This window comes from Bombus impatiens, unplaced genomic scaffold (assembly GCF_000188095.3).
Source record: "Bombus impatiens unplaced genomic scaffold, BIMP_2.2 scf_0259, whole genome shotgun sequence".
Taxonomy (NCBI): Eukaryota; Metazoa; Arthropoda; class Insecta; order Hymenoptera; family Apidae; genus Bombus; species Bombus impatiens.
Window position 1 is genome coordinate 90,734 of NT_176678.1, and position 13,339 is coordinate 104,072.

Here is a 13,339-nt window from a genome sequence, read left to right on the forward strand (position 1 = left end):
TTATTAGTTGCAAAATTATTAGAGTTGTCTGAAAATATAAAAAATCCTTGTCTTCGACGGAGTCAGCATAATATCGCCGTTCGAAAAAATGATTCCGGAAGAAGCATTAGACACGCATGCAAACTATGTTATGCAAATAAAGGACGTTGAATGGACGGAACAAAGGCACAAAAGAATTTGAAGAAAACAACAACTTATTGCCCGAATTGTCCCGACCAACCTCAGCTATGTATAGAATGCTTTAAAGTTTTACATTCTAAATCATTTTTTTAATAAACCATTTTCGTATTTTTATTTTATAACAATTCAACTATTATTACAATTAATTATTAAGTAACAATTTATTATTATGGAATATCTTTTCAAATGCCTGCGACGAACAACAGAAACTTTGCTGACACCCGAATACGGGTGTCGTGGCAGTTGTAACATCAATTTTATCAGAGGCCACTGCGCACCCTCAATTACCCCAGGGATCCACCATAAACTTAAACTTTTTAAGTTTATTATTTCTGTTATCTGTTTATGGATGGTCCTTGAAACAGCCCTTAGGTTGTTATACGTCCTTACTAATTACGGGGAAAGCAGGTAGTTACCTAATGGTAAAAAACCCAATACTTGACTAACGAAAAAGCTGGTTTTCCCCATAAACAATATTACCTACCAGCCGCGTTGATAGGAGGCTTTCTCCTCCTATCTTCATTTATTAACATGACCTATAACCAACCAATTGGCATCGTGGATCGTTACCCTTACTTTTCCTAACGGAAGTGGTGCGAACAGCGAATCCGCGTTGAAAAGGGCACACCCACACCGAGCTTTCCTCCGTAATGAGACGAGAACACCTAGGGAGAAAATAGACAAAACCATCGAACAGTGAATATCTCTCCAATCAGTGTAAACCTGTGCTGTACTAGAAAATAAAGACAATAGTTGTGTTACGACTCAGCTACTTTATTTCATAAACTAACCCTTAAATTTACGTGACATAGACAACGTGTTAATGAAGACAATTCATAATTACAATCTGTAATAAATATGGTAATTTAGTGAATAATAAATTGATGTGAATAAATGAAGTTCTTCAAAAAATATTAAATAGCATTTCCTTTCATAGTCAACATTTTTGACAAAAATATTATGATTTTCGTAATATGATTTTATTAACCAAAAGATATCGCTTAGTAGTATAATACATATATAAATGTATTTTGTGTCTATATACATAAAAATTCTAGGTTAGGATTAGTCGAAGCACTGTCAAAGAAGTATTGACGAAAAAAAATTAGAGGAAGATGTTAATTTCTAAATCATAGCTTCAACCAAACATTATAAATAAATTTACAACATATTTAATTAAAAATAAAGAACATTTACTGTGTAAATCTAATATTTCATAAAAATGGATATCAGAGAAAGTACAGGATTTTACGATTTATGTGTGAATGTACCAGGAAATCAAACACAAAATCTATATCCTATTTTATCAAAATTATGTGAATATGGATTCAAAACAGTAGCAATAAATACTAATGTGGATGAAAGTGTACTTGGAACAGAGAAAAAGAGGAAAAAAAAGGGTGGTGATAGTGAAACATCACAGGGTATCGTTCTTGAAACAATCGACATTGGAAGTATAAGAAAAGAATTTGACGGAAGATTAAGAATTTTTAATCGAATTACTTTCTTTTGTTCTGATTTTGCAAAAACGCATATAGTGAATCATTGTTCCAGTTTAAAAAAATTCGATCTATATGCTTTTGCTCCAAAAACACAAAGTGCTTTACAATTTGCATGTACTCAATTAAATGCAGATATAATTACATTAAGGTCGAATGCTACATCGTTTAAACTTAATAAAAAGCTGTATGATCAAGCAATTGAAAGAGGAATACATTTTGAAATACAGTATGTAGATCTATTAAATGTTGAATTCAGAAAAAGTACTATCCATTATTCTCATCTCTTTCATACATACGGAAAGAGTAAGGTATAGAAATATTTATGTATAAATGAAAATAATCGTTTTTTAACACTACATAGTCGTATATTGCAAAACAGCACTAATATAAATATTAATTTATATTAATGCTTAGCCTATAGATAATAATGTTATTAAATATCGAAAGATTTATTGGCAAACGTACAAAGGATTTTTCTTTAAAATCCATGTTTAAATAACAAACAAATTTCTAATTAACTATTTTGTTTATTTAGAATGTAATATTGTCCAGTGGTGTCAGTGATATCAAGACAATAAGAAATCCTTATGATCTTATAAATTTGGCATGTTTATTGGGTTTGAATGAAGTTCAAGCAAAAGCATCGATATTACATCAGTGTAAAAGACTTCTGTTAAGAGCAGGTGATGTACTATTGCATGTAAAAGTGCAAATTTTCATGAAAATGGAAATAATATAATATAATTATTAAGTTATTTGTCCTTTTATTTAGAAAGAAGACGTAGAGGAAAAGCTGCTTTTATTATTGAAGATTGTACAGAAAGAACAAGTATCGCTGACGGAGACTCAAAATTTCTAAAAAAATTGAAAGTATAAGTTGAATTATAATAGATGTCTTTTATTATTTTTTTAAATGGTCAATCGAAAATATGATAAAAGGGTAAATATTACTTTTTACTTTAAATTTACTTACATTGAAATAATAGAATTCTTATAATATATAGGATATAGATATAATAGAAATTAACAATGATGAAAATTTGATTTTTATAAACATGTTAAATAAAATATTTTTGAATATAAAATTCCATATATTTCTTTATTTAATATATTTAAAATAGAACTAATTTTTACTTTTTGTAGAGAAATATATATTTTCCATTAAGAAGAAAGCAATAAAGCAATGTACGGAAAAAGATAATTACTTAAAAAATACTTTATATATCTTCAACAATTCCTTAAATAATATTTTAGGCTTAAATGATTTTTTCTTTTTTTTTTTTTTTTTCATACCTTATAGAAAAGAGCAATTGCTTTTGGGGAAAACATTCCTTTTTTCATATCAATCACTTACAAATTGCAATTTTTATGGATTTTACCTTATATACAATTGTTCTACAAATCGTCGTCGATTAAAAATTTTATATTAATATTCTATACTAAAAAATATATAAGATATATACATAACATATGCTTTATACTGTAAGTAACTTTCCGGAACACCAAGGACATGGATGAAAATTCGGTTCAAACATACAGGAATCTTTACAATCTTTTATCTCTGTCAGAACATCTAGGAGTTCCGAAACACTTTTATTTTCTACTTGTGGATCTATTACTTCCTCTTTTCTTTTTATAGATACAGAATCACTAGAACCCATTGCTGAAAAATAATTTGTTTCGTTAAATTTCGACTAATTAATAATGGTTATATATATATATATATATAATATAAGTTAGAGTACATGTTAATCTCTTTTGATCAATACAATATCACTTTTATTATGTAAATAAATTTCAGGTAAGATAATTGAAATAGAATATTATATTATAAGTACCTGTTTCAACTTGACATTCTGTTCCATTGGAACGTATGTATTCCTTGCTAAGAAAATCACTAACCAAAACCTTCAATTTATGTAATTGCTCTTGTTGCTGATTTCTCTGTTCAAGTAATTGTCGAAATACCTGTTCTCTTTCTATTGCTCTGTTTTGTAGAACAGCTCTTTGTTTTTGATATAATGTTATATATTCTCCTAAAAATAAAGAAGGGAGATAATTCTATGAATATAAAGATAAAGTTAGAGTGTAAATAATTATTTAAAAACCATCTATTTGTACCTATTGTCTCTGTTTCACTTTGAAGCTGTAAAACGAGATGTTCAAGCTTCTGTTTCTCTTCTGTAAGCTCTGCGACTCGTTCCATTGTTTCTTTAAATCTTTGTTCAAGCTTTTTTACAGGTTCAGATATAATAACATCGTTTTCGTTTGAGCTTTCTACATGTACTTTTTCTCCCGATTTTGATACATTATTATTAGCATTCACAGAATGTGAATCAACTTCGGAGATGGAACTGGCTACATTTTTTTCTTTCAATTTCTCCATAAGTGTTTGTTTTTCCTTTTCTAATCTTTCTATAGTGGTCTGAAACAGAAACAGAGCAAGAAAAATGTTTAACATCAATGAACGAAATCTTTTAATATAATTAAACAGATAATTACTATAGCATGTTGAAGTTCTCGTTGAAAAGTATCTACATGATGCGATTGAGCTTGATAATGCTGTATTTGATCTGCTATTTGAGCATTTTGAAGTCTTTCTTTTTCAACCTCTTCAAGAATAGCTTCTTTTTCCCTTAATTTCTCTTTCAGTTGTCCCAACTCACTTTCTACGTTATTTAACTGAACGTTTAACTTTCTTCCTATAGAACGCTCCGCTTGAAGTTGTTCAGTTAAATCCAATTTTGCATTACTCTTAAAATTGTATAAAAAATTTATATAGTTTATTTACTCCCATTTACCATATCATTAATAATGTTTTATCAATATTTAATGTTACGCTTACCAAAGAAACAAACGCATTTTCCATATCAGTCAGTTGCTCTTTTAACTGTCGATTTTGCTGAACTGCTCTCGATGCCCCTAACTGTTCACTTTCGAGAGCACTGACTAGTTTTGTCACTTCTGTTCCTTGATTATTTGCATCTCGTAAATCATTTAGATTTTTTGTCAACATTTCAATTTGTGAATCCTAAATATATGGAAGAAAATTTTAATTAATCAATAAATCGATGTAATTTTAAATAACTTTTATTTACTTTCTATAGTAAAAATTAGTACAAAAATGTTACCTTCTCAGATAATAAAATATGAAGCCTTTCTTGTTCCAATGTAAGTTCATCTATATTTTTCAGCAGATTATCGGTTTCATCTTTACGATCTTGTAAAGATGATAAATTCTCTGCTTTTTCTCTTTCTTGTTGTAATTGTTGCTCAAGCTCTGAAATCCTTTGTATACAACTTTGTTCTCTACGTTGTAAATCTTCTATACCACCTCTTTGTGTTTTTATCTATAAATGACATTTAATTTTTAGAAAATTTATCATATTTCGTTGCACCTTCGAATTTCATTACAGGGAATATAAAAATACCTCTTCTAATAATTTTGCCTGCTGGGTATCTAATTGTTTAACATAATTCTGGTACTGTTTATTGGCTTCATCCTTTTCAACACTAACAATTTTCAGAGCTTCTTTAGTTTGTGCTAATTCTTGCTCCAAAAGAATTACTGCATGTTTCTCCTCTTCTGTTGTTGTAGCAACTTTCATCTACAAAGAGCAAAGAAGTATATGAAAAATGTTGCACATACAGTTAACCAAAGATAATGCACATGTATTACCTGTTGTATTCTAAGTTCGCTCAATGAAAGCAACGCTGTTTTTTCTTGAAGTTCTTGTTGAACAGCAATTAATTCTGTTTTCTTCAAATTCAATTTTTGCTTTAATTCTGATGCTTCTAAACTCAAATCCTCTTTTTCTTTCTTCAATTCAAAAAATCTGTTATTAAGAGAATCATATTCACTTTGTAATTGATGAATGTTTTTCCTCAATTCTTCATTATTATTTTTTACAGTAGATATTTCTTTCTCTAATTCAGCTATGCGAATTTGTGAATTTTTTAATTTTCTTGTCATTTCTTCAGATTCCTCTAAAAAATATATTAATTTTTAATTTATTAAAAATTTATAATCACGTACGTACGTGCACACGCCTGCTTAGAATGTCTCATTAATTAAAATAACAAACCTGAACTTTGTCTAATGCTTTGTTGAGCTTGACTAAGAGCAGCAGTAAGTTCTGCTTTTTCTGCTATTAGAATGCCGGTAGTCTGGGTATGAACCTGAAGTTGCTCTTTTAAAGGATCTATTTCTTGTGCCAATTCTACCTGAAATTCTGTTTCTTTTCCTTCTAATTTGGCTTCTAACTCTGAAATCTTGCTACGCTAATCAAATTATTAAAACAATTTTATTTCTGAACTATTTCTTTTTTCAACGTTTAGATCTAGATACTTTTTATAAAATTTACATACATATATACACTTACAGCATTACTAAGCTCAATATGCAATTCGTTAACAACTTTTTTCTGCTCTTCCATATAAGGACTTAAAAATTTATTATGATACATTAAATCAGTATCAAGAGATGTTTCTATATGTTCTGACTCATTTGTTAAAACATCTGCAACTGCAGAAGCCATCTCCAAGAGATGTTCTTTTTGTACTTTTGGAAGATCATAAAAATCCACTTTACTCGCTGCTTCTGATGTATTAATTTCTTGTACACTTTCTGTATTGATGGTTTCTTCTGTAGAATGATGTACTTTATCATGATTTATGGTATTTTCTGAAGTTACCACTGAATTTGTGGATAGTACTTCATCTTTTTGAAATTCTTGAACTATATCATTTTCCACATTTCCTATTGTCGATGCATTAGTTACACCTTCTAAATGTGATGTATCAGTTTCTGCGTTTTGATACTGCAAAATTTAACAAATTAATTAAAAAACTTTTCGCATTTTACGACAATTAAAATATAATAAAGATTACAAGGAGAAATGTGATTGCATATGCACATGGATTTAAATAAAAAGATGTAATAATTATTATAATATATAAATTTCTTTCACCTGCGAAGGTAATGAATTGACAGAGTGACGTTTTTGTTTCACAGAATCATCTGGATTATTTTGCATTTTTCTTAATTGAAATTCCCTGAGCTAACAAAAAAAGGAAGTTTTATGAAACATAAGTAACGATAACATTTTTTTATACTAATCTAACTTATGAAATCATAAGGTTTTCCAAATTATTTATTTACGTTTTAAAGCGTAAATATTATGTGAAATTAAAATTCAATAAGCGTCTGACAGCTAACATAACCTAAATATTCAAAGATACAGAAATATAAGAGAATGAATAATTAAAATGTTGCTAGAACTTACGAAGTCCTATAAATATAAGTATACATTTTTTGTACGTAAATTGAATATTGAAAAGATACTTATGTAGCTGTCAATACTTCAAAACATTATACCTTTTTCTTAGCGGCCAACAATTTTTCGCTTTTGCTTAAATTCATGTTGACACGTGACATGAAAACTAATAAGTGAAATCCTTGATTTTATTTTAACACAATTATTTACATCATCATAATTAAAAATATTGTATTATTTGCTACCAAGGTTATCTCATGCCTACTTAATCCACGAATATGATCGTGTACTAATCGCTCTCTTATCCATTGACCTAATTATTTAGTTAGATGGCCAACAGTGATTGAATTATACGAACCAATGAATTACGCTACTTATCAACAATTTATTATAATAAATAAAGTAAATAATTTTTCCATATAAAATGTTTAAAGTATTAAACACTTATAATGAAAGAAATTTACGATATATATTTATAGATTATATACATTTAATATCAGATAATTTTATGTTATGTATACTTTATAGCAAATACAAAGTTTTATACATAAGAAATTGCTTAAATATTAACAATAATTTTAATAATTTTGGTATTATGATAAGTTGCGAAAAAATGAATAATTTATGCGGAGGCGAAAAACCCTAGCTGGAACTTCGTTAAATTTTTCGCTGATGGTTGGATTGAGTTTAAGTACAACTGTGAATTGGTGCGATGAAAACGTAGAATTGCACTTGTATTAGGAATCTTCAGTTTTTCTGCAAAAGTTTAAAGCAAAGGTGAATGTAAAATGTTACTCTTACTTTTCAGTAATTGTTTCTTTTACACGTTACAAGCCTCATGTCAAATAACAAAATTATAAAATGTGAAAGATTTATTTAAAGAGAATACCGTATTAATTTGACAACAAAGAAGTTTGAATTTGGTTATTAAATTTTTTATTACAAAGTTTAAATCTAGCTTCATATTTTTAGTTTTATATAATACTTTTTATAAATATTGGATAATTTACAAAATTATTTTATTAGAAAATGTGATACAATGAGTTGGATATTATAGGTATATGTACGCACGCACGCGCACACACACACACACACACACACACGCGCGCGCGCGCGCTTGTAAAAATTAAATGATATTGTACGTAATAAGATTAGAATATTGTGCTTAACAGAAATCTAATTTCCATAGAGGAACTAAAATGGGTGTACCTACGGCTAAAAATCCTGAAGCTATGGATGTTGAAATAATCTTTGAGGGTCAAAATGGTGATGGAGATGTTTGTGATAAAAAAGATGCTGATCTTCAAACAATATATGATATACGCGAGCATGCTCGTCAAATAGAAAAAGCTGTACAGAGCAAAGAACCACGTTTTATTTTAAGAGCTTTGCGTACGCTACCTAATACACGTCGCAGATTAAACTCGAACGTCCTGCGTGGAGTAATTCTAAGTTTTTATCCTAAACCATGTGCCGAACGTGATGCATTACTGTCATGGTTAGAAGACTCTGCTGAATTTGAAGAAACGCAGAAACTTCGCATTTCCACCATAACTCCACTACCTGAAATTGATACTTACATTCATTTACTAGTTCTCGTACGTTTAATTGATGCTGGAAAACACGAAGAATCCGTTCAATGCTCCGAGGCATTGTTGCAAAAAATCATTGCTCAAAATAGACGTACAATTGACCTGATTGCTGCCAAATGTTATTTCTATTATTCAAGGGCATATGAATTAATTGGGAGACTGGATAAAATTCGCGGAATATTGCACTTGAGATTGAGAACGGCAACGCTTAGAAATGACTTTGAAGGACAGGCTGTATTAATTAATTGTTTATTACGGAACTATTTACATTATAATTTGTATGATCAGGCAGATAAACTTGTACTGAAATCAACTTTCCCCGAATCTGCCAGCAATAACGAATGGGCTAGATTTTTATATTATTTGGGACGCATCAAAGCTGCTAGATTAGAATATTCTGCTGCACATAAGTATTTAGTACAGGTAAGTCAACATTCTTCTTAATATATAAATTTCAAATCAAAATGTTATCAGAAGAAATAAAATTCCGAATAAAAATTGTGTAATTTAAAATTAATGTTTTATCTTTCTTACAGGCTCTTAGAAAAGCTCCACAAAGTACTGCAGTAGGTTTCCGTCAAACAGTGCAAAAACTGGCTGTAACTGTGGAACTTTTACTTGGAGATATTCCAGAACGTCAAACTTTCAGACAAGCTGCTATGCGTCGTGCATTAGCTCCATATTTCCAACTGACTCAGGCTGTGCGTTTAGGAAATCTTCAACGTTTTGGGGAAGTTTTAGAAAACTTTGGCCCACAATTTAGAGCCGATCATACATTTACTTTAATCCTGAGATTGAGGCACAATGTTATTAAAACTGCAATTAGGTCAATTGGACTGTCCTATTCCCGAATTTCTCCCACAGATATTGCAAAGAAGCTTGGTTTGGATTCTAGCGTCGATGCTGAATTTATTGTTGCTAAAGCTATTAGAGATGGTGTAATCGAAGCTACCTTAGAACCAGAAAATGGATACATGCGTAGCAAAGAAACTACAGATATTTATTGTACTAAAGAACCATTACTCGCGTTTCATCAAAGAATTACTTTTTGTTTAGACTTACACAATCAAAGTGTTAAGGCTATGAGGTATCCTCCAAAGTCTTATGGTAAAGATCTTGAATCGGCTGAAGAACGTAGAGAAAGAGAACAACAAGATTTAGAGCTTGCTAAGGAAATGGCAGAAGAGGATGATGACGGATTTCCTTAGATTGTTTATTTTTTCGATACATTTAATTAATAAAATGATCCAATAAAATCATGAAAGACGCTTCTTCATGTTACACTTTCTTATATTTAATATCAGGTACACGAAAATTTTGTTCTCGTATTGCGAAATTGAAAACTTTCAATATACACAGAAAAAAATTGTATAAAAGCGTTGTACTTTTTATAAGAACAAATAAGCAATGAAAGTAAGTTTCAAGAACACAAGATTGTAAATACATTTATTAATATTTCAAAGTTAATGAGATATAAATCTACTCCTTGTCATAATATCAATTAAATATTATACAATAAAATAAATACTAGATAATATTAAAGTGTCTTTGAAATATTTGAACTCCATAAATTATAATAAAATTGCAGACAATTTATATTTAGTAAATTTTTTGTAGCACATCATTTTGTATAACATTCGTTTTCTTATTTATTTACTCGGTAACTTTTCATGTAATTAGAATACAAACTGTAGAAACTTCGAACTTCAATTGTGCTTTTATTAACGATGTTTTAACAAATCATCATTATTAGATATAAAAACAAATATCTAAAAATAGTATAAAAACATTTACACACGCTCAAACACGCATAAATATAACAATATACCGTACGTATCCGGAAAATTTGTTGTTCTTAAAGAACATTATACACTCTTTACATTAATTTCACTTCGGAATTAATTTCACTTTCCTTCTTTTCGGAAAACAATTTACGACAGAATTGTTTTATTATCTTCATATTTTCTTAGTAGAATAAATGTTAATAATCATATCTCTTCCAAAATAAATGTAATATATTTGCGTTGGAGGTCCTTTTAAGGAAATATTTTTCTACAAGAGAAGAATTTTCGAGAATATAAATCTGATAAAAAAGAGAGAGAGAGAGAGAGGGGGGGGAGAGAGAGAGAGAGAGAGAGAGAGAGAGATGGAAAACAATGTTCGCGTATTTCGGTATGTAGATATTTACATAATTATATCTTCATAAATAAAACTGATTTATAACTAAATACTTGCAACGAATTATTCAATTATAGATACTATAATACAATCACTATACAATATTTTTACTGTACAAGGCTTCTTCCTCTCCGTTTTTTCCATTTGTGCAAATTTGATAATAAACCCATGGAAAAATATTTCGTAAGTTATGCATTCGTTGGTCATGCTGTTAAATTATTTATCATATTGAAAAAGTAATCCACTAATACCAGTATCAAATTGTTCAAATATTGATTAAGAATGTTGATAAAGATCTTTGGTCATTGGTTTCATGGAATACTGTTGCTTTTTGGAGATCTTTCTGGATTCTTTCTAATCATCAGTCTGAAAAAATAGAATTTTCGATAAATTAAAATGAAATATTTAAACTCAATTTTTCAAAGTATCACAATCTATAAATTTAGATGCTTGTGTTATTTGTAAAATAATCAAAATTTATTTTATGTGCAGTAGTATATATTTCAAAGTGAGCAAGTATAATATAACGAGTAATCTTGCCTTGTCTCGCTTTAAGTATGTGATAAATCAATAAAGAAAGTAAAAATAATTCTCTGTCCATTAATATTTGAACACCGTTTCCTCTAAGACTCATGTTTGGTGTTAGAAATTCACTTTCTCTATCATCCTCGACATTAACATCACGGTAACCATGATGTGTTTTTCCAAAACATAAAAGATTCATGTTTCTATGAATTCCTTTGCAATCGTATTCTTCAAAACCATCACACTGACATGTATTCAATTTTGCAGCCTTTTCTTGTCTTGTTAAGATATTTATCGAATTTCTACATCTAAAATATTTGCCTTAAGAAGTCATTTGTGTATTACATAAATTATTTTGTAACTTCGTATCACATATTCTTTAGACTTTATTTATTTTCGTATTAAAAAACATATTTACCGTCTAGTACACTTTCGTCCTTGAAACATACTCTTGCAATATTTATTGTAATATGTAAGCGCAGTTTGGCAAAGAGCGTCTGCATTACAAATCCAAGTTGCTATTCTGCAGGACACCCTTGTCCTATTCATTGCCATTGTTACAGACGATCTACATATTTCTACTCTTTGTTTCGACTCCGAACATAATTCATCCTCACATTCACACTAAGTAACAAAAACAAGATATAAATATTCATTAAAAGATTGTATCCTCCATATAAACAAAGTGCACACAAATAAAATTTAAATAGACGTAATGATACAACTTGAAAATCAAGAAATTTATAATAATAATACAAGGAATAAATTTATTAATTTGAATTAAATTCGGTATCTTGAAATGGCTTAACTTTTATTATTAAAAAGAAAGAACAAAAAACAAAGAAAGAAAAAAGTAACCTAACATATCGTTTATAAACATATCGTATATATATATATATATATATATATATATATTGTTTATAAATATTTGTATATGTTTTTGAATTTGTGTTACAAATTGTTTTACTGCTTATAAAAGATTTGCGTAGAATAAAATATTAGTTTAAAATATTCGTTGTTAGTGTTGTATCGTTGAATATTTACATTGATATTAATCAGAATAAACAATGTTTATTTTTTATCAAAAGCAGAGATAATATAATAAGTACTGTCATAAGTTCTTTGCCCTCATCGGTGCTTGTAAGAGCAATAAGGGCATGTTGGCAGGTTTCGGAACAATCATTCCCTTGGAGAACGGGTGCACAACCCGTGAGATAATGTTGCAGAGCTGCGCCACAGCCTGTTCTGAAGGCGCATTTTAATTTTGCTTCCTCACACTTCATTATCGAACTTTTCGCTGTATTCCACATTACTGTATTAAACAACATCACACTCATCAGGAGTATGCTCGATTGATCGAACCAACGTGACATCTTTCTAAAACAGTTGTAAATTTATACAGGTTTAATTTCAAGGATTTAAAGAATCTGTAACACTTCCATATGAATATATAAATAACAATAAAATGTAGCTACAGAAAGTTCGTAATTAATGTAATTTAATTCCGCATTATGATATCTATGTATGTATATATGCGGCTAATATTTTCATCGGCCACTTTGTACCGTTCTGTTGTCTCAGTAACTTAATAGCGTATATGTACGATTATCGGGCGTTTCAAACGAATGCTTCACATGCTGTCTTAGCATATACATATTACTTTCTTTTATTTTTTATTTGATCGTTGATAGGGCAAGGAGGGTAAGACGGTATATGTAGCTAAGAAGAAATGTAAAGAAAATCGAATATATTTTTCATATAACATTTATTGAAGTACTTTTACATCCGATATATATTCGCTGTTAAATTCATACAAAGTCTGATATTATAAAAATTAAACAATCTATAATCATTGTTTTTTTTATCAATTGTATTTTATCTAATGATATTCTATTAATTATAGTTGAAATATAATTTATTAAATATGTTTTAGAATAACTGAAGGTAGAAAACTTTTATTTTCTTATACTTCTAGTTCATTTGGAGCTATTCTCGAACTTTCGTTTCGTTTTTTTTTTTTTTTTTTTTTTTTTTTTTTTTTTTTTTTTGTTGAAATTACAATCAATTCTCGCGTTGAGAATTTTCA

At 29.0% G+C, this 13,339-nt stretch overlaps 4 protein-coding genes and 1 long non-coding RNA gene across 9 annotated transcripts in view; 3 read left to right on the plus strand and 2 right to left on the minus strand.

Annotated features, from left to right (window-relative positions):
* The first annotated feature begins 1,189 nt into the window (after positions 1-1,189).
* On the plus strand, positions 1,190-2,762 carry LOC100747523 (ribonuclease P protein subunit p30). The gene is made up of 3 exons (XM_012384428.3): positions 1,190-1,990; positions 2,218-2,365; positions 2,455-2,762. The coding sequence occupies exons 1-3, from the start codon at positions 1,403-1,405 to the stop codon at positions 2,556-2,558; spliced, it is 840 nt and encodes a 279-aa protein (XP_012239851.1). The 5' UTR covers positions 1,190-1,402; the 3' UTR covers positions 2,559-2,762.
* A 152-nt stretch (positions 2,763-2,914) lies between these two features.
* Positions 2,915-7,321, minus strand: LOC100747010 (golgin subfamily A member 2). Of its 2 annotated transcripts, XM_012384427.3 has the most exons (12): positions 7,060-7,320; positions 6,653-6,742; positions 6,065-6,502; positions 5,768-5,963; positions 5,362-5,669; positions 5,114-5,290; positions 4,814-5,032; positions 4,528-4,713; positions 4,185-4,436; positions 3,804-4,107; positions 3,521-3,718; positions 2,915-3,345 (listed from the first exon to the last, which is right to left on the minus strand). In XM_012384427.3, the coding sequence occupies exons 1-12, from the start codon at positions 7,117-7,119 to the stop codon at positions 3,158-3,160; spliced, it is 2,616 nt and encodes an 871-aa protein (XP_012239850.1). In that variant the 5' UTR covers positions 7,120-7,320; the 3' UTR covers positions 2,915-3,157. The 2 variants fall into 2 exon arrangements, with proteins under 2 accessions (XP_012239850.1, XP_033176106.1); XM_033320215.1 differs by lacking the exon at positions 6,653-6,742 and having other exon boundaries at positions 7,060-7,321.
* Positions 7,322-7,609: 288 nt separating this feature from the next.
* On the plus strand, positions 7,610-10,092 carry LOC100747129 (probable 26S proteasome non-ATPase regulatory subunit 3). 2 transcript variants are annotated; one of them, XM_003488673.4, is made up of 3 exons: positions 7,610-7,735; positions 8,148-8,973; positions 9,087-10,092. In XM_003488673.4, exons 2-3 carry the CDS (start codon positions 8,158-8,160, stop codon positions 9,756-9,758), a joined length of 1,488 nt encoding a protein of 495 aa, XP_003488721.1. In that variant the 5' UTR covers positions 7,610-7,735; positions 8,148-8,157; the 3' UTR covers positions 9,759-10,092. The 2 variants fall into 2 exon arrangements, with proteins under 2 accessions (XP_003488721.1, XP_024222711.1); XM_024366943.2 differs by lacking the exon at positions 7,610-7,735 and adding an exon at positions 7,858-7,881.
* A 568-nt stretch (positions 10,093-10,660) lies between these two features.
* On the plus strand, positions 10,661-11,317 carry LOC112212665. Its single transcript, XR_002946493.2, has 2 exons — positions 10,661-10,915; positions 10,966-11,317. It is a non-coding gene; the product is annotated as an uncharacterized LOC112212665 (long non-coding RNA).
* The window catches only part of LOC100744769 (growth arrest-specific protein 1), a 6,954-nt gene continuing 4,677 nt past the window's right edge, over positions 11,063-13,339 (minus strand). For 2 of the 3 annotated variants that reach the window (XM_024366947.2, XM_033320218.1), the window contains exons 2-5: positions 12,363-12,630; positions 11,672-11,877; positions 11,269-11,561; positions 11,063-11,094 (exon numbers count right to left, since the gene is read on the minus strand). In XM_024366947.2, the coding sequence (XP_024222715.1) occupies positions 11,090-11,094; positions 11,269-11,561; positions 11,672-11,877; positions 12,363-12,626 (768 nt within the window). In that variant the 5' untranslated portion in view covers positions 12,627-12,630 and the 3' untranslated portion in view covers positions 11,063-11,089. The remainder of the gene's footprint in view (positions 11,095-11,268; positions 11,562-11,671; positions 11,878-12,362; positions 12,631-13,339) is intronic. The other variant, XM_024366948.2, reaches the window with a different exon arrangement.

Excerpts from the sequence above, each read along its gene's own strand:
- LOC100747129 (XM_003488673.4), top strand. The coding sequence starts at position 8,158 with ATGGGTGTACCTACGGCTAAAAATCCTGAAGCTATGGATGTTGAAATA. Across the intron at positions 8,974-9,086 it reads CACATAAGTATTTAGTACAG|GCTCTTAGAAAAGCTCCACA; the intron begins GTAAGTCAACAT and ends TCTTTCTTACAG.
- LOC100747010 (XM_012384427.3), bottom strand. The coding sequence starts at position 7,119 with ATGTCACGTGTCAACATGAATTTAAGCAAAAGCGAAAAATTGTTGGCC. Across the intron at positions 5,964-6,064 it reads ATATTGAGCTTAGTAATGCT|CGTAGCAAGATTTCAGAGTT; the intron begins GTAAGTGTATAT and ends TAATTTGATTAG. Across the intron at positions 5,670-5,767 it reads AAGCATTAGACAAAGTTCAG|AGGAATCTGAAGAAATGACA; the intron begins GTTTGTTATTTT and ends TATATTTTTTAG.
- LOC100747523 (XM_012384428.3), top strand. The coding sequence starts at position 1,403 with ATGGATATCAGAGAAAGTACAGGATTTTACGATTTATGTGTGAATGTA. Across the intron at positions 1,991-2,217 it reads ATACATACGGAAAGAGTAAG|AATGTAATATTGTCCAGTGG; the intron begins GTATAGAAATAT and ends TTGTTTATTTAG. Across the intron at positions 2,366-2,454 it reads AAGACTTCTGTTAAGAGCAG|AAAGAAGACGTAGAGGAAAA; the intron begins GTGATGTACTAT and ends CCTTTTATTTAG.